Genomic DNA, 26,059 nt, shown 5'->3' with positions numbered 1-26,059 from the left:
GTAATTCGTTCAATTACGTTGCTATGCACTGCTAAGGAAGCGTTTGTTAAACAAACCGCTTTTACCAACATATTACGCACAGAAGTATCTTCTAAACTGTTTTATAGTTTGACTAACGTGTTTTTCCCACAAATTCTCTCGACAAAGCCTCAAAGCTGCTCTTCATTTTCGTTCGCGTACGTAAGGGATACGCCCCCTTTCAACTCGAAGCGATAGGCTATTCCTGGCAGTGTACGAGGCCTGCACCATTGTTTTTCAGTTGCTAAACGCCTGAAAACCTCAAGGGGAAGGTAGTCCGAGGAAAGTCGCCACACCCGTATTTCAGTCCGCCGAAAAGAAACCACCTCAGAGCCAAGTTCACCTGTGCAGAAGTTTAATACAGACTTCATTTCACTTTAACTTCTAACGTAAAAGCTGCTTTTACCATTATTAAACGATTTTGCTCACGTGGGTGCGTACGGACAAACATAGGTAGATACATGTAGGTAGATAGGTAGATAGATAGGTACACACACACACACACTTTTACGAAAACAATTTCAGTAAACCAGGCGAGCGCCCACCGAAGGCCGGCTGTGGGCGCGCGCCTGGTTTAACAAGGGTTTACATAATTCATTTTAACGGCGCTTAAGGCACTTCCACCCTCCTCTGGTTTGCAACAAAACCGTAGGCTCGAGGTTGCTAAATCACGTGATTTTGACAAGTAAGCCGGGGACTTTTAATGGCAGTGACAAGTGCTAGTATACCTCAAAAAGGTGAGTGTAGAAAATGTGGTATTACAATCAAGAGAGAGAACGTGAAAAGTGTGCTATGATGGTGTGTCTAAGCCTTCCGGCACAAGAGTGACAAAATCCATGACCATGAGGCATAGTCTCGTGGCCAGATCACTGTTTTCTTTTTGTCATTGGCCAATGACAAAAAAGAAAATAAGTGGTCTAGACTACATCGAGGCCGGACTACATAATGGGTGTGGCAAGCAGAAAATTGCAATAAAAACTGAACCAAGTGGTTAGATATTTCCTTGAATAAATAGGTTTCTGCCGACCACTCGGCGTAGTTCCTCGCTAGAAATATTCTTCTAGAAGGCGTGCATAATATAGTCTGACGTGGCCACCCCTCGTTTATAAACGAGGGGTAGCCAACGTCTTGGGACTCGCGTACACTATCTGAGAAATCCATTAAATATTTAGAAATCCCGATTCACGTACAAAATAGGTTATTCTCGTTTTCGTCCGTTCATGAGTTCAATTATGATCGCCGCTCTATACAACGTTTCAAATTGACAGTGCAAAGTACACCTGTGTCTCATCTGAAGTTCCCAGCTACTCTCTCAGGTGTTCCTTTGCAAAACCTCGAGGAAAAAACGTCACCGTAAAAATCGAAAATAGAATTATATTGTATTAACAAATATATTTTACATACAGAAATATTTTTGAAATAGTTAAATATTGGGACTTGTACACCATGTTGGGTTTTTGCGTGGGCGCTGGCTACCCCTCGATTATAAATTAACGGTCTGGTCTGTCTAGTCATAGATTAACTATTCCCCATTGGAACGATCTATGTATCCCAAATCTATCTACCATTGATCTTACAATTAACTACTCCTACTTTATAATTGTAACTTAGCACTTATTGTAACTTAGCACTCGCTGTAATTTAGTACTCATTGTAATCTAGCACTTATTGTAACTTACCACTTACTGTAATTTAGCACTCATTGTAACCTAACGCCTATTGTAACTTAGCACTTATTGCAACTTAGCACTACTCGTTATTGTAACTTAAACTAGGCACTTATGTGTACGTACCGTGTACATTAGCGTAAAAACCCTGTCGGATGTTTGCTAATCCATAAATAATAAATTAGTGTGCCCATGACAACGCAGCCACATAGCAACAGTAGTGAGTTTGTTGGTTGTGCTATTTCTGCAACTCTTGTCTCGTTTCTGGAAGACTACTGGTAGTGCATGGTGGAAGTACCCGGGGAACATAATATCCGGGGAAACATGTATCACTGTAACTTGTAGATTGCTAGCCAGTTAGTAATGTGTGTGTGGGGAAACACGGATCCCAAGTGATATGTGTGCGGGGAACACGATACTTGGGGAAACACATATCACTGTGAAACTGGAAACCATGGAGCACAAGTTATGCGTACAGCTCACGAGTCAAACTCCCAAACAGATGCGAACTCTGGAGCCAACTAACCCAGGAGCTACCTTGGGAGCCAACTTAGGAGCTAATTTGGGAGGAGCTATCCCTCAACAGCGAGCCACGAGTGGTAAGTGATAGTTTTGCTCCCAGTAAATTTCCCCTCTCTCGGTGGGCTGAGGTGCATTACCAAGTCTGGGATGCCCCCACCTCTCCCCTATGTCGTGCCATGTCGAGCATAGGGTGGAATAACTTCCTGGTAGCTACAATTTTATTTTAATTTGTTAGCTAATAATTATTGAATTTCATTTATGTAGTCTATCCTTAGTAAGTTTGGTGGGTGGTCCAGCACATATTGACACCCTAGGTGGGAAACTAGGAGTACTTCCTTCTCTTCCTTTAAGAGCTTCTAGTCCCCCCTCACAGGGTGGGACCTTTGTAATGTTCCTTGGTACATCATCTTCAAAGTTCCCTGCATTGAGGGCAAAAGCTGGCAAAATGTTCCTCAGTCATGCTCCCCAGGTTGTCAAGCAGCACTACAGGAGTTCAGCTCTCAGTAAGCACAAGTCAACCATAATAATCTTTGTTTAACTGAGAAGTGGTATACAAACACCGATTCTGCTCACACCAAACATAACCGACAGTCAGCATTCCTCAGCTCTCAGTAAGCACCACACATACTACTGCTCTTAGTGAGCACTAGTATAGTACTCATGTACACTGTCAGTTGACTCACAGCAATCTCAGTGGGCACACCCATACTATGCTTATCATACAGTATGATAGTACTGTATAGTAGGGACCATAAAGGAGTAGGCGTGGCCCACAAAAAAAACCACTCAAAAACCACCCTCACTTTTCCTAGGCGATATTGGTTAGGCAAAACTAAGCCCAAAAAAGCCTTGAGATTTGACCCAAAATGCTTTCAACAAGTTGCTACAGGATTTTTTTTTTAAAATTATTTAATGGAATTTTCTACTGACTGACTGAGTAAGTAAGTAACTGACTGATGTCTTCAAACAAACGTAACTGGATATCGGCGAAGGCTACGGGCTTGATTTTTTCACTGTTCGACATTGCTTCAGCCTGAGAGGTGTCTTTTGGCATACCGCAGTACATACAATGCATTCTTCATGGACTTACCAGTGTCCTCCTTTGTGTCTCATTCATCTTTGCTGGCAGTGAAAAGTGTTGATTGGTGGTAGCACGTGATGGCTTCCCTTTGTAATGGAAATCGTCCGTATTTTTCATACTGACGCTACTTTGATTGTAGAGGTGTTTTTTGAACAGTTCTTGATTCGTACTACTGTGTGACGGGTTGAACCAAGAGTTTTTATATTATGAACTCTTGGTTGAACATAGCTGACAACAAAGCATAATGGATACTTACTTTTCAGACGATAATTGATGTAGCTGGGACATGCCCATTTCTTTCTTTTGATGTTGTATGCGTGGATTGCATGGGTAGTTCTTGATTCATAATGCTGTGTAACAGATCTTGACAACGAAGCGTAATGGATACTTCACTTTTCAGACAATAATTGGTAAAGCTGGAGTGTGGCACCATTTTTTCACAGTATGTGTGGGCTCACCAGTCATAATAACATATTACAAAAAAAAATTAACAAACAAGTACACAAAAAAAATTTGGAATTTTCAACTAGAGCAGGGACCATAGCACATCGATAAAATGTACCGAAACAAGCTGGAGTAGTGCATGATATCAAATCACAGTAAAACAATAAGAAGTGTTATGTCCCTACTGTGCATTTCCATTATGGTATCTTGAGCACAGTAGGGATATAACACTTCTTATTGTTTTACCGTGATTTAATATCATGGACTACTCCAACTTGTTTCGGTACATTTTATTGATGTGCTAGCTATGATCCCTACTCTAGTTGAAAATTCCAAATCTTTTGTGTACTTGTAACTTGATCTTTGATCAGCTCTCAGCGAACATCATTCAGTTTTACACCTTATACTGAATTCAAGCCAGTAACCCTGGAGTGCACTATTCATGCTGAACTGTCTAGCTTAGTGCAGTGCTGGTTTAACATACAACTAACTAGTTACAACCAGTTTACAGGGTGTATGTACTTGTCAGCACGTGACATCTGTCCTAACATGCTCCCCCTAGAGCTTTAAAACCGCTGTAACATACCAGATGGACTACAATGGGCAATACAGCCAGAGCACAAGTACATATTCCCTGTAGGGCCATGACAATGGTGGTACATATTTACACCCCACTGTACATCCACAGGCAACGAAATGGTGAACCTCCCACCATCTGCAGACTTACTAGAGGCCAACATCAGGTAATTCAAAGAGGCAGGAAACCAGCAGCCTGCTTCAGGCTCTCAGGAGCACTCTCTGACGAGAGACCCACAATACCACAGTTCATCATCTCTAGTATTCATAGAAGGTCTTCCAGCCCTCTCCACAAACACCATCAATCAAATTCAATGAGGAGATTACGTTGATTTTGCAGACCTTCCACCTTGCAGAGGAAACTATTCCCAATAGCATGGAAGGTCAAGTTGTTTTGTTGGATCTCCGTGACGTATACGTTCAAAGTGTCTACCCCAAGACTTCAGGCACAGTGTTTTGAGCTATACTCAGCAGTAGTGGCACAGACCCATCCACACAGGATACCTGACCTGATGGCACATCAATGTAACATTGCAAGGTATTCTTTGAAGTATCTATGGTCTTCATGGGTCATTTATGACATTAATTACCGCCAAGCCAAAGCCCTGAACCCAGGCTAATCCTGGGCTACATCAGATGGAGGCCAATGCTTCACATCAATGAGGAAGGATCAAGGGTAGCTCTGGTGTAGATTCTGTCACTCTATGGATCACCTGTCTGTATCATGTCCATTGGCTACTTGTCATGAATCAAAATTGTCAGATAGGTTGCTTTTCAGTATGGCACCCCCTGATCATCTGCCAAACCATTAAGATAGGTCACACACATGGTCATCCATGGATCCACGTACACCCAAAGAGCACGCAGTTAGTTAATTTATAATAGTGGTATTGTTGTGGTAATTGATTTGACCACTTCGTGTCACTTTGGGTAGAAGTCTTACAATGGCAGTAACCATGTGCTGTGGGAAACACATTATTGTAAACTAAATGCTGTTAGAGGTCGGCAAAAGTATTCTGAGCAAGTGCCTTCTATTGTGAGCTTGGCATTCTGAACAGATATTTTAACATATTGTCAAGGGATCCTTCACATACAAAATTCATCAACAATATTTCAAAATATGCAACCCAAGTTTCTAATTTCTGGATAAATTATTACCAACTTTCCAAATTTCTGTCTTAGAAATTCTTGGGTGCTACAAAGTTGTATATAGCTTGAGTTGTAACATAGATTCTATGCCTGTAGCTACTGTATCAGATGAACTGTGGTTTCAGCATGGGTTCAAGCAGTCTAGTAAGCCATTGTGACTATTGTGTTAGGAGTGTCAGTCCATGCATGTGACCTCTCTAGTGAGATGAGAACCAGCAGAAATTTGAACAGAACAGTAATCCACAGATCCACAGACACACTAACATATCTTATACAAAAGCCTGTAAGAATCAAATTAGACAACAAATTATGAAGCAGATTACAGACACAAGTTGGTGCACTAATATCTTCTAATGACAGTGACCCCTTCCTGCTCTCCATTATTTCCAACAAAAATTTCTTAATTTCCAAGGTCATTGAGGATATTTCTAGAAGGGAAGGACCCTTTCCATATTGTCATCATAATGTGCAAGAAAAGTTTGTATGAGTTATATGTACTTCACACCCAAGTGATCTGATTGGTTGCACCAGGTTTTAGTAATCTGGCACAAGTACATGATGCTAGACAGACCAGACCCTTAATTTCTAATCAAAGGGGCTGCTGAGCCAGAATAGCAGTATACTCCAATACTATACTATCACCAGGGGACACCGGTTTAACTTCACATTTAAGTATCACTCAATACTGAATTGTAGATCTAATTATTTTAGACAAGTGTGCCATAGGTGTAACATATTTGCTCACCACAAAGAGTACAATGATTGCTGAGATCCAATAAACCCTGAAATTACTCTCATTACATGTACAAACTTGCAGCTGGAAAGCAATTCCAGTTTCAAGACAGTCCAGGCTTTCTAATTCAATTGTGTGTGTGTTTTTTTTTAATGTATGGAGAAAAATGTCAATCTTAAAGCACTGTGCATGCCAAAGTACCTAAAACTTGATATCAGCAATCAATACTCTTATCTTTTGAGCATATTTATAATTGGTCTGGAATGCTTACTTACAGGCAGCAGGATATAGAATTTTTTTTTTTAAATCACCGAAACTAAAACTAGAGCTTTTGCCTACCTACCTGCCTGCCTGCCCTGCCTGCCTGCCTGCCCGCCCGCCCGCCCACCCGCCTGCCTGCCTGCCTGATCACAGTCGCAAGGCTGGAGGCCAAATGAAGCAGCACACGGCCACCATTTTATGCCATAATAACAAACTTACCAGTGACATGTGCCATTTTGTGGTTCCAGCGAGTGTGTGCTCTCTGCACATTGCCTTTGCCTTTCCTTTTATCTTTTGTCTTCAATCAGACTAGTCGTTGTCTTCTTCATGTAATGAAACCATATCAAGGCGTTACTTTCTGTATCAACACTTTTCTAGTAAAGTGAAAATATGAAATAGTGACTACGCCCCTGGTAGGTGAAAGGTACTCTAATACAGCAGTCACCCTGATAGAACAGTCACACATGTGTAGTTGTATGCTATAACAAAAGGAACTAAACAAGCTAGTATAATTAATTTTAAAATGAAGTAGGGATCCAAGTAATAAAAAGTAGTGAAACAAGAGATGATTGTTAGCAGCATATTTAGATGCCACAAACTATGTAATTATTATGTTTGGTTGATACCTGTAACTTCACAATAGGTTACAGACCACACCCATTAATGATCTTGGTTGATTAGTAATGATTGAGCATGGAGACCACACCTCTTAACAATCTATTTACTCGATCATGATGACCACACACCCTTATTGTTGGTCTAGCTGTATTTATCATGCTATTGCAGCATAGCTTGGTGGGAAAATCCTTGAACAAAACAACTTATAATATGCCAATGTAGGGATTTTCTCACAGAGCTACATATGTTATAATACCATCATTCATCTCTTGTTTTATTACTCTTTATTGCTTGGATCCCTACAAGCTCTTGTAGAACAAAAACCCTCACAGAATGCTGTGTTGAACATGCCACTGTGAAATTTGCATTGATTATGTAACGAGATGTAACTCACGCAATTGATCGCTCATTCTACCACTGCACCAGGTTTTTCCATTGTATAATAAGCCAAAATTTTGAATGCTGGTCTTTGACAGGTTAAGGAGTGTTCCCCTGTATAGCCATTGCATGTGTTTTAGCAATAGAGCTGCTTTTTCCAAGCTTAGTGTGAATTTTGTGCATTCTGTAGCACCAATATTGATGATAATACATAGGAACATGAGCACTGTTAAGAATCACTGGTTGCCAAAATGGGGGACAATTATCACTTCACGTTTGTTTATAAACTTCATTATAGTAATATTCTGAAACATAGCATCAAAGATGAAATGGTCTTCTTTACACAGCAGGAACATAGGTCCATGCATGCTCTAGTAGAATTCCTCTGTAGAGATAAAGATACAGCATTTCAAAAAAATAATTAACTACAACTGCTGAAAGCCTTGGCCGCCACCATCAGATTAGCTGCGCATTCACGTGTATATAAACATATAACAGAAGGGGTTAGAGTCCCTCCACTGTTGTTCACAGGGTGCATAGTCTTTGCACCTTTCAAGATTAAGATAGTGTACTATTTACAAACAGAAATCACGTCTATTTTTTCTGCACTAGGTGATGGATATAATAATGATGGCCTAATAGGTAAGCCAGCAGCTTCATCAAGTAACTTCCTGCACTGAGATCGTGAGAATATGGTGGCCTGTTAAATATAACTTAGAGCATTACACAGTGAGGACAGAGATATGTAATAGTTGTAACATAGGCACAAGTGATTTGCCTGAAATATATCAAAAGCACAAGGGCTGAAGGCTCAACTGCAAGTGCGTATATTTCAGGCAAATCACATGTTATAACTAATATATTCCACTTGAATGACTCACCTGCAAGTGTGCAGGAATATTTCACAAGCATATATATATGGGACCATGTGAATTTAGATTGTACTTACTTTACTAGCTATTTAATTATAACAAAAATAGTGAATATGTTTATGATCAATTAAGTGCCATGCCCAGTGCTATATACGTATGTGAGTGACATTGCGCCAGGAACTATCTTCTTCTCCAGCTCCACAGGTTAACTCTGGTTCAGCTCAGGCTCGCTTTACAGAACTATAACCCACAATCGATCTTCACTGCAATTAAGTAGAAGAGATACCACAGCTTCATCAAAGAAATCTGATGATTTCTGGGAATGCCTGGAATGTATCAATGAGAAATAGAGGTAGCATATCAAAAAATGTACCTCCTAGGAGGGATATATTTTTGATATACTACCTCCGTTTCTTGTTAATGCATTCCTGAGCACTGATAGCAGTGCCATATGGCATTTATTCACCTTCTCTTCCCTTTGAAGTGAGGTGTGAAAGTGGTACGTATATTTGTAAAAAATAATGGCCAAGAATATTAGCTTAATGGTATCATCAAGAGTGAATTATTCACACTTGTTATCATATATAGCAACAGGGAGTTCCTAATCTTTCCAGTTCAGATAAAATTTGTAGGTTTTGGTCTCTTTCAGATTCCAAATGTTGGACAGAGTCCAAAGGACACATCAGCTCTTATGGTAGTACTGTATAGTCGAGGTTTGGGCTTTCTTGCCCAAAACTTATCACCCAAAAACCATCCTCACTTTTCTTTTCTTGATGGCATTGGTTAGGCATAACCAAGTCCATAAATGCCTTCAGAGTGACTCCAAACCCTTAAATACCAACAAGCTTCTATGGAATTTTAAACTTTTCTTATTTGACTGAAAACTAACTGACTGACTAACTAGCTAACTAACCGATGCCTTCAGGCTGTCACGAGAATCATTTGTAATATCTGTAGTGACTTGATTGATTGCAGAGGTGCTTCTCGTGCTGTTCTTTGTTTGTAATGATCTAAACCGGGTAGAACATACCTGAAAATGAAGCAGAATTTCCATACACTTCGTGGTGATAGATAGTCTGAGCACACCTTTAATCAGAATTTTCACAGTAACTGCCGAGGTGCTTCTTGCACTATTCTATACGTTTGTAATGCTATGTATAACAATTAGAACAAAGCTGAAAATGAAGTGTTAACAACATTGTTTTCCAATACCTGTGATAGTCGGGGTGCATTAAGTCACTCATCATTTTTCATATGTCTGACAGGCACCATATTTCCTTTGATACGGTATGTGTTGGTTTACCAGTCATGTTATGTTATAAGTGTAAGGAAAGGTTTATATTTTATTTGAGTAGGGATCATAAAATAAAAGGCAATAAAACAAGGTAGGGCAGCTATACTAGTGGACATTTAATTCCTATACTTTGCCAATAGTATAGCCATGACTGAAGTAGGGATATTTACATGTCAGTCAGGTTTAGACAACCACCCTTCTCAAATGTGAAATTCCCTTAGACTTATTTTGGTTTAATCTTTCCTGTAACATCAGTGAACTAACAAGTAGTACTGTCCCATCAAAGAAAAGAATGGCACCAGACACTACACAGCATTACAAATAAAGAACAGTTCAAGAAGCGCCTCTGCAATCAATCCACTCAGTGTGGAATTACAGATGATTCTCGTGATAGCCAGCACAAGAAGCCATTAACATGCTAGCCGTGATCCAACACCACACAGTAGTTTGGACACAAAGTAGGATACAGGCAAGTCTGTGATACGGTGGATCTAGGATTGGGAAAAATTTATTTAGATATAAATAAGACTCTAGCAAACAAACGTAAGGAATTTTGCAAGCTACGTAATAGGTATCAAAAACTATAATAAAAGGTGCCTAAGCAAGAGAGATCATCACCTGAAATGCACTACTTTAGCCATGCTGCTTTATTGCTAATGAATGAATCTACATGCCAGATAACAATCCTCTTTGTGTAGCTAATGATCCCTACTAGCTTGTAAAATTCCAATTTTTCCTTGAAACTGAAGCCAGACCTGGAAATAAAATTTCAAGCAATATTGTACTTACGTAGTACAGTGGCCACTTTTGGAATCGTATGTACCCTGAGTGGTAGAATGCTTTAGTGGATTTTTTGTGTAGGTTAGAGACCTATAGCACGAGGATCTTCGTGGATTTTAAAAACCAGGCAAAGTGAGGTTTTAAAATCCACGAAGATCCGAGGGCATGGTCTCTAACCAACTTAGAAAATAGGTGGAGTCAGTGTGGGATTGGGTTATATGTCGTACTGAAATCATCACACAATGTTTAAATAATCACGGAAGACTGAATTTGAAGTGTTGAAAAAACTGAAGCTTGCACTGCTTCCTTTTCACAAGTTCAGTTAGACTTGGATCTGGCACAGCGCTGGAAAATGGTTTTGATCGATAGCAATGTCAAGCCAGGTTAACGGTAGCCAGTGCCTATATGGCGTCACAGCAGTGTAAAGACCATGTGTGTTGAAGAAGCAGCTTGTGTGGATTTATACAATGGAACAAGCCAAGTTGTGTCTTCAGTGGCGCCACAAGTAGCACGAAGAATAGGCACAGTTTCTAATATGGACACGTCCACATCACACATAGCACAAAATAATGTTTCTACGAGGAAGCTCACCCATTTAGGTATTAGTAAATTCAAGAGTACATAATAAAAATAGGGAGGGCCTCTCTATTTTTTATTATGTACTCTTAGTAAAGTCCATCCATAAAATAAAACAGCCTAAAAGCACTCTAGGAACAAATGGGAACTAAACAGAATTTTCCATGATATTTCTGGACTTCTCCATTCATCGTAACAAACATACATACAATGTTAGATTGTACCTCCCATAATCGAATTCCTTTAAGCATGCCTAGAAAATAAATAGAGTGGTTAACCACATGTTGGTCTGGGTGACTGGTTGCCCACTGCAGGCTATCAGCCTGAATATGCTTGGACGGAGCATTGCAAATTAATGATCGAAAGTGAGATTTGTGATGCTTGAGGTATTTTCTGCTAGCAGGTTTCTAATCTAGCAGGTCTCTTAGTGGATTTTAAAGACCTCATTATCCTTCAAAGATCAAAGCATATTATGTATACTATTTTCTAGGTGAAGATGGTAACTGGAACTTCTTCCACAAACAATAACTTCCAAAGGCACTGCATGTGACAATTGTCATCATCACATAAATGCTCTGTGAGAGTTTAATGAATTTTGTGGAAGATATATACTTCTAATTGTAACTTTGTGTAGTCTAATTCCAGGTGCACTGTCATGCCCTTCTATTGAGTAATGTTTAATATGTACCTACACAAGTCTTGTGGTTCTATCTGAGGGCCAGAGGCTTCAAGCAAAGTGAAAAGTCAAAGCAGCAGAAGAGAAAATATGAAGTGGGACTCATTGCTTACTTCATACCATGGTGCATAGCTAGTTGTTCTTCCAGACAGGAAAATAGTACTACTGAAACCAAGTCATCTACGATGAAGCACACCAGTGTGATACATTTGCTGGCTCACTGAATCAAAGCCCCTGTACCGAAGTTGAACCCGACTTTATTATAATAATGCTAACTGAGGTTTTCCTATTAAGCAGAACGATTTCTTTCATTGTCTGTATGAAAGGATTGGTTTGAAGTGAGCTAAGGTTGGCCTGGTCCACCTCAACATAAACTTATCTATTTTCAAAGAATTGTGGAATCATTTTACACTACACCTACACACACTAGGCTACCACAATGAAATAGAGTAGCACTAGTTTTCTCTACATCGACCAATTGAGAACATCGATGTGATCTTCTATATATAGAATAGATATAAAGCTGAAAAGCTGTCCGTCCATCTGTCTGTCTGTCATGCATTCCTTTGGCGTCCAACGATTATCTTACCAACCATGCACGAGTCAGTGCGGTTTTAACATCAAACAAAGCGCTCATCATCTTATGTATCGTTTAAATGAAGTTTCCAACTGCTGTCATTTGTTGTTTACAGCACGTTGAATGCATGGGTGTAACCCAAATCTTGCTGGAATTCTTTCTGTAAACTACATACAAACCACAAGTAAACAGCTTTACATTCTTTATAAATTCTTGTTTACATTCTTTACATTCAGCTGGCATTTATAAACAACTTATAGGCTATAGGAAACCACAGATCACATTTGGTCAAAGCAGTAGAGCATCAAACTTGCGAATGTTTAGTCCCCAGATTGGATCCTGGTGTTTTTTGTTTTGTTTTTTCTTCTGACCTTTTTGGTTACAACTTTTTTTTTCTTCCAACTTTTTTTTGTTGCTTTAACAACCTTTTTGGTCACACTGAACTTTTTTTGCTTCCACAACTTTTTCAACCTTTTGGTTTCACCTTTTTTCTGTGTTCTTTACTGCACATTTATGCCATATAGCTACTGTTATTCTCTCACTGGGCACCTGCTAACCTGTTTCAACATTGTTTTTTTTTTTCAAGTGTTTTTGTACTTGCAATCAATACAGCTTATACTTGACTGAGGAAGATGTTGAGGTGATGATAAGCTAGTATTGTTTTAGATATACTCTGTACATCAAGGCTAACATGAATTGCATCAGTGCATGGCCCATTTTTTGTTTTACCTTATTGTTAGCTAAGTTAAGTATAATTGTAAAGTTTCAAGTTCCAGTTTGTTAAGTTAAGAATACAGCACATGCTGCTGTCAGACCATCAGTACTGGCCACTATAAAGCTTTAATAAGAATAATATATTATTAATTTGATAGTGTAAGGAATGCACAAGTATCAGTCACAACAATCTATCACCTTACTTGAATGCATAACATGTAAAACTCCTGCACCATAGGACAGGTACCAGTGCTGTAGGGCACTGTGTACTGATGCTACATGCTGCATTATGTACAAGTTCATTCTGTTTTGTAGTCAGTAAGTTAAATGTCATGTAGAATCTGAAATGGTGCCATTACATGTATAGCCTGTGTGACAGTTACTACTAACACTGCATTTATAGTTTGCACTTTTGTGGTAAACATGTGGGATAATACAAGGCTTATATAGCTTAGCTAAAAACAGCTCATGTTCTTTAAAAGTGACATCACATACATGAATGGCACTGATGTTTAATACTTGGCTCCCATTGCTTAGTTAATATAAAGATGGTTCTGCACATAGGCCTTAGCAGGTAACATACACAGTATGGCAAGTGCTGCACCGTGAAGCAAGTACCAATGCTATAATGGTATGTACAAATTCATGTCTTGCATTTTAAAGGATTTTACATATATAGTGTGCATAATAGGACAGGTACTACCAGCACCATTTGTACCTGTGTGGTAAACACTCTATACACAATATACCACACTATAATATTATGCTTAAACAAGTGATGTTTCATACTTGGCCTGGGTTCCAATACTGTGTAGAAATTTTTGTCACTAGATAGCCACAAGATTAAACTTAGTGTAGTGCATGACTCATTGTAAGCAGTCCTGCACCATAGGGCAGGTACCAGTGCTAGTCATAAAATGATTTGGATTTGTGGTAGATTTAAATGTAAAAAAAATATTTTCATCATATTTTATGAAATTTATATTTATTCAGAACCTTTGTCCTTTGTGTAGCCACAACATTCAAGTAGAAGAGAGTAGGGTATTCTATGATGATCTATAGTATGACAAGAATAAGATTGTTCATTGCCACATGAAAGAATAGGAATATGAATAATATTATCAGCTTAAGATCCTTATATGGAAATTTGTATTAACTTGTGTAAGATATTACCGATCCAATAAAAATGAGTAGTTTAGTTGAAGCACCTTCTATCCAGTTATAAAAAGGATTACAAATGCATGTACAATGTATGCTAAAGTAGGTGCTGGGAAATTAAGGATTAAACAACATTGTATTTGATACATAAATTTCAGAATGGTAGAAGGTGACTGGTTAAAAATCCACTCATGATCAGGGGCAGATGCAGACTTTTAAAAAGGAGGGTTCTCACTTTGAAACGTGGTTTATTGTAGCTTTGCGTAGTAGTAAAATTTCATAGCAAATATTCACTCTCCTGTAATGTCATTTAACTGTTAAATCTTACTATTTTTGGCCTTTAATAATGATCAAAACAATATTTAGATGCGTTTATTGTGCATGAAGATGTTGGGATAGTAGTTTTGTAGTAAAGATGTTTTGCCACTCTAAGTGTTTACATTAAGTATATTTCTTTGACTAATAAATTGATTTTGGTTTACTGGATTAAAAAAACAAAAAAAAAACAGCAGCTTGTCAAGGCTCTTACCACTGTCGACAAAAGGTTTTCCATGGAACCCTACAACCTGCCTTGGATCCACAACTGCCACTTCTAATTAAACATATCTTTATGTGGTTCATTTATTATAGTTTACTACTGACTGTTCTGTTGATCCACACTGAGTAGACCTACACTGTACTGAATCAGGGGTTAAATGTCCACTAGTATATGTGCACATGTGGGTGACCTCCATTGTTTCCCTACTTGTTTTTTCTATGATCCCTAATCGAACTTAAAATTTTTAATTATATGTATTTGCAATCATGCTTAGCAATTGTACAAGTATATCTGCAGGTGTAGGTGACCTCCACTTTTTTTTCTATGATCCAATCTTCTTAATTTTATTTATACATTTTGTTTACTTTTTTGTAACATTATTATGACTGGTGAACCCATGCATATCACATCAAAAGAAAGGATGGTGAATGTAATATATACAGATGGTGGATGCAGGCAGAATGGTGGATGCTGACTCAAAAAGTGAAATGGCCATTACGCTTCACTTTTGGCTATGTTCAAATGAAGAACAGTAGAAGTGCCCCTGCAAACAATCCATACAGTCACCACAGAAAATACAATCGATTCCATATCGCACTACTGCGAATTAGGGGTGTGCGATATCAGGATTTTGATTTCGATACGATATCGATAGATAGTTAGTAAAATATCGATTCGATTTCGATAATTAAATAAATGGTGTGGGCGGGTTAATTGTGTGGGCGGCCGATATTTATAGATGTGCTTTAAATGCAATAGATCCACTAAAAACATTATGTAGTACTACTAACAAACCTAGGAACTGGTAGATAAGCTTTTAAAATGGCTAAATTGCACATAACTGACCTTTATTTCTAGCGTGATTGCACAATCACAGACCAAAATACTGTAACTTTACCTAAATTTTCTTAATATATCGATTAATCAATAAAATACCGAAATTGGCATTTGCAATATCGAATTCAATGCGATAATAATACTGGAAAATTATCGCGATATCGATAAATTTTCGATATATCGCACACCTCTACTGCGAATCGACAACCTTGGGCTGTCAGCAAAAAGAAATGGGACGCAAAGGAGGATAAAATTAAGTCCACGATGCGTGCATTGTACATACTGTCGTATGCCAAGAAGCACCTGTCAGGCTGAAGCAATGTTGTTCGAAAATTCCATTGAGTAAAAGTTTTTTTTTTGGTCATACTTTTGGATTTGGTTATACCTGACCAATACTGCCAAGAAATCAAGTTGGTATTGTGAAACTGGTTTTTGGGTGATATTTTTGGCCAGAAAACCCACCTCCATGATCCCTAATATACAGTACTACCCAATGATGGATCCAGGGTAGGGCATTTGGAGCAAATCCCCCTCCCACACACACACACCTTGTGGAGGAGCCATACTTCTGATTAAAATACAAACTTTATGCCAGGCCAAGATCAGCTTATAAAACTCAAGAAAATATGCACATTTTACTAGCATTTATTATGAATTCACCTGAAACTAAAGCAAACCAAAGTCAAACTAGCTATGGAATTGTCACCCAGTACTTTCGTGCTTTCTAAGCGCCTCTAAAAGTAATTATCGTGTTGCTGTTGTTTAAGATATTCAGAGCCTTTTAAACAGCTTTAAATACTTCACAACTGCAGTGGACCCTCACAAATCCGACCTCCCCTGGGACCAAAGGCTGTTCAGATTACTGAAATGTTTGGATTTGTGAATCATCAATTAACACTGTGTTTTAAGTTTTTATTGACTAAATAAGTATATAAGAGGTCTTCACATACATCAAGTTTTACAGTACAGTGTATACATTTTTGGAGTTAAGTTGAATGAAAGTGTCAAGAGTAAGTTGCTTAGCATTACTGAAAGTGATGGGGTAGTGCACTCATCTTGACATTCATACCAAGTGAAACACTTGTCCATAAGGCTAGTCACTTCTTCACTTTAGCTTATCTTCATTCTTTTTAATGCCACTTACAGTTGATTTGCCAATGCCATATTCTTTAGAAATGTTGCTTAAACTTGCTCCTCCTGTAATCTTTTTCAATATAGTAACCTTCTGTTCAATTGACAAGGTCACACGTTTTTGCTTTTCTTCAGCCATATCCTCAACTTTTTAACCTCGCTAAAAATGCGTTTATTGCTGGGTGTTAATTAGATTTTTTTTTTTTTTTTTTTTTGCTAGCTACATGACCCGTTCGGATTATCCGAGGATCCGGATTAGAGAGGGTCGGATTTGCGAGGGTCCACTGTATCTGCAAAGGCCAAAATAGTAAAAATCAACAGTGAAATAGTACTAAGAGGTGTATTATTTGCTACTTCAAAAATGCAACAGCTAACAAGAGAATCTGGGTCTCCCCAACCACCTACAACTTGGCCTGTTTGTGCCCCTCCTCTTGCCAGGTCCTGGATCCGCCCCTGCTACCGTACTGTATGATGCAACATTTATTTTGAAATCTGGAATTTCCAATGCAGGAATTTTGTCATGTACTACTGAAATTTCACATTCTCAGAAAAGATGTGGGCAGAGGACCAGAAACACAATTGCCATTTGGATTGGCCTATCCAAGTAAATTCACTAATTAGAATACACATTTGATTGATCTATCATCACACAAGCGGTAAACTTTGACCTGTACTTTTGATGTTTACAAACTTGTATTTTCCATAATTACATGCTTTTAAAGTTGTAAATAGCTACCTTACCGCTTACGTACAATTTGATACTTACAAATATGAGTGAAATCCACATGCAAAAACAGTTTGGCTGTATAAAAATGGTATACATCCATAAAATATAGCACTCAAAAAGTGGTCTCAAGACAAAATGTAGCGCTCAGCTTTGCCTCATGCTATATTTGTCTCTTGCCCACTCTTTTCCATACTGTATTTGACATATAGCACTTGTGGCAGTACTTTAACTCTAACATATATATATATTAAGCAATCCATTGTAAACTCATAATTATAGGATTACAATTAAAGCATTGCTTAATTAAGCATATATATCTGTATATGTAATGTATATGCAGGTACTGATCGTCCTAAGATTGCATACCTGTATAGACATGTCAAAGAATCTGCTGCCTTGAAATGGAAACACATTGGAGTTGAATTATTGGATGAAAAAGATGTGGAAAGACTGAATGTAATAAAAGCCAACAACTCAGGGGACATAGCTGAATGTTGTGGGGAAATGTTGGAGCTATGGCTTGCTAAAAAACCAGAGGCAACCTGGAATCAGCTAATAGAAGCTCTGAAAGCTCCTGGTATTGAATTAAATGATGTTGCATCTAAAATTGAGAGAATGCTAATCCCTTCTCTGAAAGGTAGCTAATAAGTACCATATCTATCCATCATATCTGACTAATCTAACATAGTTCTGCGTTTACATACAGCATGCATTATTTGTGATGATACATTACACTTGGAATGTTACACTCTTGATTGATTGAAAATGAATTCATGAAAATGAATTCGAATATTATTATCTAATTTAGCAACATTGTGCCAATGATATTTCCCTAAAGGAACACGTTTTGTAAGACTGTAGTAATTGTGTTCATGGATCTAATTTTATTCAGAATTTCTTGGATAAGCTTTAATTGATTGAATATGTTTCAAAATAGCTATATACATTATTCTCAAAATTATTCCATTTTATGATTTATACATAGACAGAAAAAAGTGAGTAGTATGCATTAAAATTTGCATGAATGTGACAGTTGGGTATCTTATTGGAAATGTTTCAATGCTCCCTATATTATTCAAACTCATCGGGCCCTGAGTGCATTCAAATGATTGAAAAGTTAAGATAAATGAAGCTCATATCATCAAGACTCATGGTAGTGAGTCATGCGGCCAAGAAACTACAAAGCACACACCCATACAAAAGATGCATGACCCCTTACTGTGAGTTATTTACATGTAGGGTCAGTTTTGCAGTATTAGTCCTGGATTATGCAACATCTCTCAATAGGTTTGTATTGCACTACGTGAAAAAAATCTTTTGGAGTCGTTATAGTCGTGCGACCTCACTAAAATGTAAAATAGGCGTATTTACACATATTTCACTTTATTTCTCTACCTTATGTTACACCTACCATCACGTTATACCAATCAACATAGCCATGTTTGTGCAGTCCATCTAGCACTGACATAATCTAATTCTGGTTTGCCCATACACATATTTTCTTCGATCAAATCTCTAATCCATACAATAACTTTTAAAGACGTGACGTGGATACAAACTCTAATGTCTGATAAACAAGTTCTGACAGTCTGCAGAACCATAAGTTCCCTAGGGATGGCATTTTAAGCAGAAATCTTTTTAGATTCCAATTAGTGCCACGCCCCATTTGAACATTTATAATCACCAGATGTCTTATAAACAAGGTGTTTCTTAATCGCTAGATGCCTTATAAACAAGGTGTGAAGAACAAAGTCACTAGGGAAGGTGTTTTAATCAATTTCTCTATTTAATTTTTAATAGATTGACCACAAAGGTAAGGTGCATACAAAAGGCAACAAGCCTATAAGGGTTACAACCTACCACCTCTATGTAATGTGCATCATGAAGTTGTAGCTTTCATTAATCATTATACACATACCATGGCGCAACAAAATTTTGTAATGGAGTGTGGCTTGCCAGTGATTGTGTATGAGCTTCTATTGTGGCTTTCAAGTTTTGTAACGGATTGCTGGAATGTGGTTCATGGTTTGCTGGTGACTATGTATATGAGCTGGGTTTGTTCTTATCTATAATTCCACACAACTTGCACAATGTTCAAATTTCACGGTTAGCCACAAAATTCATGAAAATTTCTTGCTTTATGGTAAACTGACGTACAACAATGCTATTACAACATGTAACACAACTTTAATCAACATCAAGACATTACTAAAAATAGTTTAACACCAGTGATGATGTCTTGGATGTCTACATAATGACATTAAGTGAGACCTGTAAAGAACAAGCAGGCACTGAACTTTACCCACACATTTTTAACTAACCTGGAACATCGGTCGCAACACCAAAGACACTTGCTTGGATATCTGACGAACAATTGCAATCGGCCTACAAAAATTAACAAGTGCATGGGCATTAAATACAATATGCCTAAAATCTGGATACTGGAAAATATCTAGCATGATATGTAAATGACGGGGGTGCCATCATATCAGTACACCTGATCCAGAAATAATGAACAACTATATTCCTTTGTATGTACATAGACTGACCTGGAAATTCACTACGCCACTGACAGTTGAGAGCTATAAAAGGAACACACAAGATAATACAATTCCTCTGTATGTAAACTTATCTGAAATTCATGACTTCCTACCTGGTCCAAAGTTATGTCCACATCCAACTGCTACTGCATACTATGACCAGATTACCTGTAAAAACCGATAGGCGGACATTAAATACAACACACCCAAAATCTATGTCACTTTTTAAACAAATAGCACATTTGAGGATTGGCCCAGCAGTGACCTTACTACACAGTGTCCTGATTAGACAGGTTTCACTGTACATAAATTTAATTATTTAGACCAGTATGCAATGTGAATGAGTATTCTTTTGTACAGGCATCATGTGCATTATCTTACTTCTTCCATCTACAGTTGTGGGACTTCTAATTGAAAGCTATTTGGTCTGTACGAGTATACCCTTGTCGACAATCCATCCATGAGAAAATTCCAAGCCGGATAATACTGGTATTTGCTGCTACTCAAGTTGATACCATCAGAAGTTTTCAGTTTGGTCTCAGTGAATTTGCACTAGTCAGTGCAGACATCTGACAGTCTAAAAACCAATCGCATACACATGGTTAATCAGTGTGAGGCGATGTGGCACTTTCCCTGGGCATTTTACATACTAGCCTCATCTTTCTTCACTCCTCCTTTCATTACTGAACCTCCACTCCTCGTTTTGTTACTGAACCTCCACTCCTCTTAAAGTACGCTTCACCATTCCATTGAAATCCAGTTACAATATGACAAATGTTTATCATTCGTATTTCCCTCTCAAGACATGGACTGCCATCAATAATTAATAAAACTGCGTATCACATCTGTTCACTTGAGGTGTTACGGGGACTTTCCAAGAGATTTCTGCAAAATAGGTCATGTGATCATTGTCAGTTGGGTGGAACTTGCTCTTAGTTATGGTTCACGCGTACTTTATGTATTTTAGTGTTTAATTAGTATTCATACTTCCCTCTCAAGACATGGACTGCTGCTCACTTTTCACTTGAGGTGTTACTGTACAAGGACTTTCCAAGAGATTTCCCCTAAATGGGGCACATGATAATTGTCAGTCAGGTGGAACTTATTTATTTCCATTAATGCACCATGGAGCTTGTGTTGTGGCTTTCATTAATCATTATGCACACATACCATGGTGCAACAAAGTTTGTAACAGATTGCTGGAATGCGGTTTGCGGTTTGCCAGTGACTGTGTATGAGCTTGTGTTGCGGCTTTCAACTTTTGTAACGGATTGTTTGAATATGGTTTGTGGTTTGCCGGTGACTGTGTATATGAGTTGGGGTTGTTCCACACAGCTTGCACAATATTCAAATTTCATGGATGTCTGCATGACGATACAAGATTAAGTGAGACATGTAAAAGAACAAGTAGGCATTGAACTTAACCTTAAATTAAACACACATGCAACTAACCTGGAACATTAATCACAACACCAAAGACACTTGCTTGGGTATCCTCATGGCTTAACTATGGAGTGACATGTGTAATTAATGGGCACTAAACAGAATGTACAACACAATTTTCTTTTCTGCAAGAACTTTTTAACACCAAATAAGGGCACTACCAGCTCACCTACAAGAGCATTTCACATGAGATGTGATATTAACTTGTTTACAACCAATATGTGGTGTATGTGTGTGAACATGCATGTATAGTGTTTGTACATTTTGTGTGTGTCTTGTGCTTGTATGTGATGTAAGGGTGTGTTTGTATGTAGTGAAATAAAAATAATAGTATGATGTTCGTGATCTCTTTCATAACCCTCAGCAAAGCATCTTGCTCTACGAGTGGCAAACCAAGCTGATAAGTTGTCCTTAGGACACTATAGCCACTATGGCTGTGGCCATAGCAGGTTTTATTCATTGATAAGTACAGAATGATTGATATACTCCAATAGAACAGTCAGACAATAAAATACTCTAATAGAACAGTCATTGAACAATATAGCTGAATACTTATATCTCTGTCTGAAAACACTGCCAGATGCAATCTCAGATTTGCTATTTCAAGATGGTGGCATTCCCCAAGATCACCTAGAAAAGCATGCTTTGCAAACAAGTGCTTTACACACATCTTTGGTAACCCTGACTGTAGCCATTACTGGCCTGACCAGTAAATTTCAGTAATTTCCACTGGCCCTTGTCCTAATAAAAATTAACCGCTACTATAGGATTGTATGTTATATGCTCACTACTTATCAGCAGATTTATGTTTGGTTGCAACATATCTACAAGGTAGAATTCATCATATCATACAACCCCATGGCTTGAACATTGAGTCTATAAATTATATCTAAACCAAAACAGCCAAGCTGTAAAAAAAGAATGTGGCCCTCAAAAAGGCCAGGATGAAAAAAAGATGTGAAATCCAAGGTGGCGGCCAAGAAATGGCTATGATGGTAAAAAATTTAATTACGACAATTCAGGTGAATTTGCGTTGCCTCCTCCACTAGGATTCAGCATGGGGTTACAGATACTTGTAGTTTCTTGGACGTGCCTTTTTTTACAGAAAAGGTGTTTTTGGGAGGTTTATATACATGCAGAGGTCCTGTTCAATAACTCTAATAGAATGCATACCTTAGACAAAGTACTCTAATAGAACAGTTATACTACTGTTTGGATAACCAAATGTTTGGTTAATTGATGGCCAGAAAATGGAGGGACCATTGTTTATAGATTGCTTTCATGATGATTTTCACAAATGATTTCATATCAAATTACACCTGTTGCATGTCAACACAGCTTTGCTGAAGCTCAGTTGTAATACTACTAACATTACAGTAATTCACAAAAGCTAATTCCTGGCAAGTAATTTTATGAGGCAGTATATAAACTTCTCATAATTATAGAGTCTATATACAAGCATAATTAGCCAAATAGATACCCACCAGTGCACTTTGAACCTATATTATACAGAGTTAGCAAAAACAGGATACTTTTTCTCTCATTATGAATATGCTGCTTTACTATTATCACAACACATGTTTACATATAAAATTATTTAGGTTGTGTTACGATGTTCAAAGTTGTATGCAAGGGCAATAATTCAGTATTTATACCTGTATGCTCACAACGCTAATAATCAACATTCTGATTAGCAGGTATACATTGCTACATAGTGGAGATTGTTTCCCAAAATTCAAAAAAAAAACATAAGCTGAAATCAGTTAACTTATGTGTTGAGACAATTTCTTACAAGGCAAATAAATAGTCAAGCACTGATTGAATATAACATAGGCAAATCTGAGGCAACAGTTATAAATGCACTTTACAGTTATAAACTGTACACTGAAATTTTTGTGCCAAGATCAAGGTACTCTACTACTCTAATAGAATAGCCGCAATTCTAATATTATCAATTGTAATTTTTTTGCAAATTATAAGAATACTTATTTTGATTTGATACACTTTACCACTAAATAGGTTTTAGCTTTGCACACTTTAGCTAAATGCTATCAAAATACTCCACCTAGGAGTTCTAGAGTTCCATTCTTCTCCCCTTAGTGGAATAAACGCTAACTTCTTGTCCCCCTGACAATGTCTTCTAGATCTGCCTATGGAGTATAACATGTGAAATGCACAAACATACATAATTTCTACTTGTTATGGATCATAATTGTCTTCACTGCTTTGTTGTATTTTCTAGATTCATCACACATTACAAAAGTTGAAAAAGAACCTGAACCTGTATCATCACAAATTGCACTTACCTTTTCTCGTGATGAAAGGATTAGGTCAGCATTTGAAAGGTTGTCTGCAACTGTCATTAATATGATCGAACATTTTAAATTTTCGAAGTTGCAACATGCATGCATACATAAGGCAATGTCACCAGACAGTTTCATGTCCAAAAGTGTTGTCCCTAAAGTAGAAGAAACTTCTACATTTGAAAATTTGTGCAACGTGCTCACTAAGGCTCATTACTGGAACTACCTGGACACCAGAATGATGGAAGCTATGGTGACTGCTTCTATGATCCCTGCTGCCAAAAAATCATTAGAAAACTACAAGAAAACATTTTTCAACATGAAACTTAGTGAAGTTGTGCCTTCCTTTGTCCCTGTAATTCAATTAAAACCAAACAACAGTACAATAGAGGAAATTCTTGATAAAGATCCAAGGCAATTTACAATTGGTGAATTACATGAACACCGCTTTTACCTTGAAACTGAACTGTTTGAAACTGGTACGGATACTTTGACATACTACAAAATCAATGTGGGATCAATCATTATTGTATGGCAAATACATGCTGATTATGCTTATCAGGCATATTTATCACTACAGAAAAAAATATCCAAGCTTTCGTCACAAAAAATTAAGCATTTATCTATTCCTGATGTAAACAAATGGACTGGATTACCTGTTGTATTTCGTGGACAGGACTTGAGGGAAATTGGTCCTATTGACCCTTCATTACATCATGTGCAGCAAGATCCGCATTCCTTACCTGAAAACCTGAGATGGGCTATCTTAAATTCTGACAACATTACAGAAGTTTCAAGGGCATTTGATCATTATGATCAAGTCAACCTTGGCATTTGTGAACGCCTACAGTGGTTTGTTTCACATCCTTGCTTTAATAAGAACTTATTGTTTGGTATCAGAGAGTCTTCCCAAAATGAGTTAATTTGGGCAGTTTATTGCACACCATTGCATGTCAGAATTGGAAGAAAGATCTTGCCAATAATAGAATTGCACTATTCAGGAAAGTTGAATCAGTATGATAAGAGTGGACAAAACCACCTGCACAAAACTGCAATGAAAGAAATCATGAGAAAAATTAACTTGGCTGGAATATCTCAAGCCATAATACAAGGTGGTCCAACTACCATGGTTATTAGAACCCAGACTCATCTTACTAGCTGGATTCATCTTGCCTTGGATTATATTTCATTTGACTCCCCAAGAACAGGTGGATTGAGAAGAATGACTTCTAGAGATGTTTCTGAAACATTAACATTTATCAACCAATACATGTCTCGGTTTGAGTTTGGACAAGTGTTCCTAACTGAAAATGAAATCACCCACTGTTTTCTGTGTCCATCCATGCCTAATTATATAATTACATTTGTAGTTGAGGATCCTGAAACAGCAACCATAACTGATTTGTTTGCATTTAGATTGATGGCAGGTAGCAAAACTGCATTAGCCTTTGCCATAATAGATACAAAATCTCCACCCAAACAGTTCATCTCTGACCTATTGATCTGTGCCAAGCAACATGGTGCTGACAGCGTTTACACTTACCAGTTTGGACTTGAAAGAGAAGCATTTACTGATAACCTGTTCTATCAAGCTGATGAGTTTTACTGGCACTTTTACAATTATATATATCCTGAAGTTGAGGAAGAAAAATTTTGCCTCTTTTGTTACTAACTATATGGGAGTAGCATCTGAAACATACTAATGCATGTACCTACAGCTATATCAATAATTATTGAAGTACTATAGCTACATGCACCTGAAAAATAATTGTTACATGTACATGTACCATATAACCGTCAAACAACTAGCATACGTAGTTATTGCTAAGGGAGAGCTCAAGATCACTAGTTAAATACCAGCATTATAATATATGGTAGACATAAAATTGATGAATCACAGTTATGGTGCACGAAGAACAAGAGCATTAAGATTTAATTCAAATGTAAAAATAGAGCTGTTGTATATATAGCTTAAGGAATTCTTATTGTCTCTGAAAATTGTTATTTCCAATTGCTTAAATGATTGTTGAATAACTTAATGGGTGAAGGAGAGGAGATAGGTAGTCACTTTTACATAGCAGCATTGCAAGTTAACTGGAAGCAAATCAACGGAATAGCAATTTTTCTATTTCATGGTTGATTAGTGTATTACCTCTGGTCCTGCATACAGAAACTTGATATACATGGTGAAATAACAGTGGCGTAGCTACCATTGAGGCAGCTGCCTCGGCGAAAATGCTCAACAGAACAGGCTGAGCAGGCCTGAGTTTTGGCACCCCGGTTTTTCTACTTAAACGTTACTAGACAGCATTACTGCACCCCAATAGCTGAAAAGTGGTCCAGCACCATGCAAGGCACCATGTCACCATAGGCTCCAGCCCTGCTTAGTACTACAGCCATAGATTCTATTTTGTGTGGCTTGAATTTGTAACAGATCGAGATACTC

The 26,059-nt window shown here is 37.8% G+C and overlaps 1 protein-coding gene across 1 annotated transcript; it reads left to right on the top strand.

Annotated features, from left to right (window-relative positions):
* The first annotated feature begins 659 nt into the window (after positions 1-659).
* LOC136250558 (glycylpeptide N-tetradecanoyltransferase 2-like) lies at positions 660-25,469 on the top strand. Its single transcript, XM_066042773.1, has 3 exons — positions 660-755; positions 17,668-17,964; positions 23,553-25,469. Exons 1-3 carry the CDS (start codon positions 722-724, stop codon positions 25,283-25,285), a joined length of 2,064 nt encoding a protein of 687 aa, XP_065898845.1. The 5' UTR covers positions 660-721; the 3' UTR covers positions 25,286-25,469.
* Positions 25,470-26,059: the final 590 nt, after the last annotated feature.

The sequence above is a fragment of the Dysidea avara genome, chromosome 3, assembly GCF_963678975.1.
Source record: "Dysidea avara chromosome 3, odDysAvar1.4, whole genome shotgun sequence".
Taxonomy (NCBI): Eukaryota; Metazoa; Porifera; class Demospongiae; order Dictyoceratida; family Dysideidae; genus Dysidea; species Dysidea avara.
Note: the sequence above shows the minus strand (reverse complement) of the source record. Positions and strands in the feature narration are given on the sequence as shown.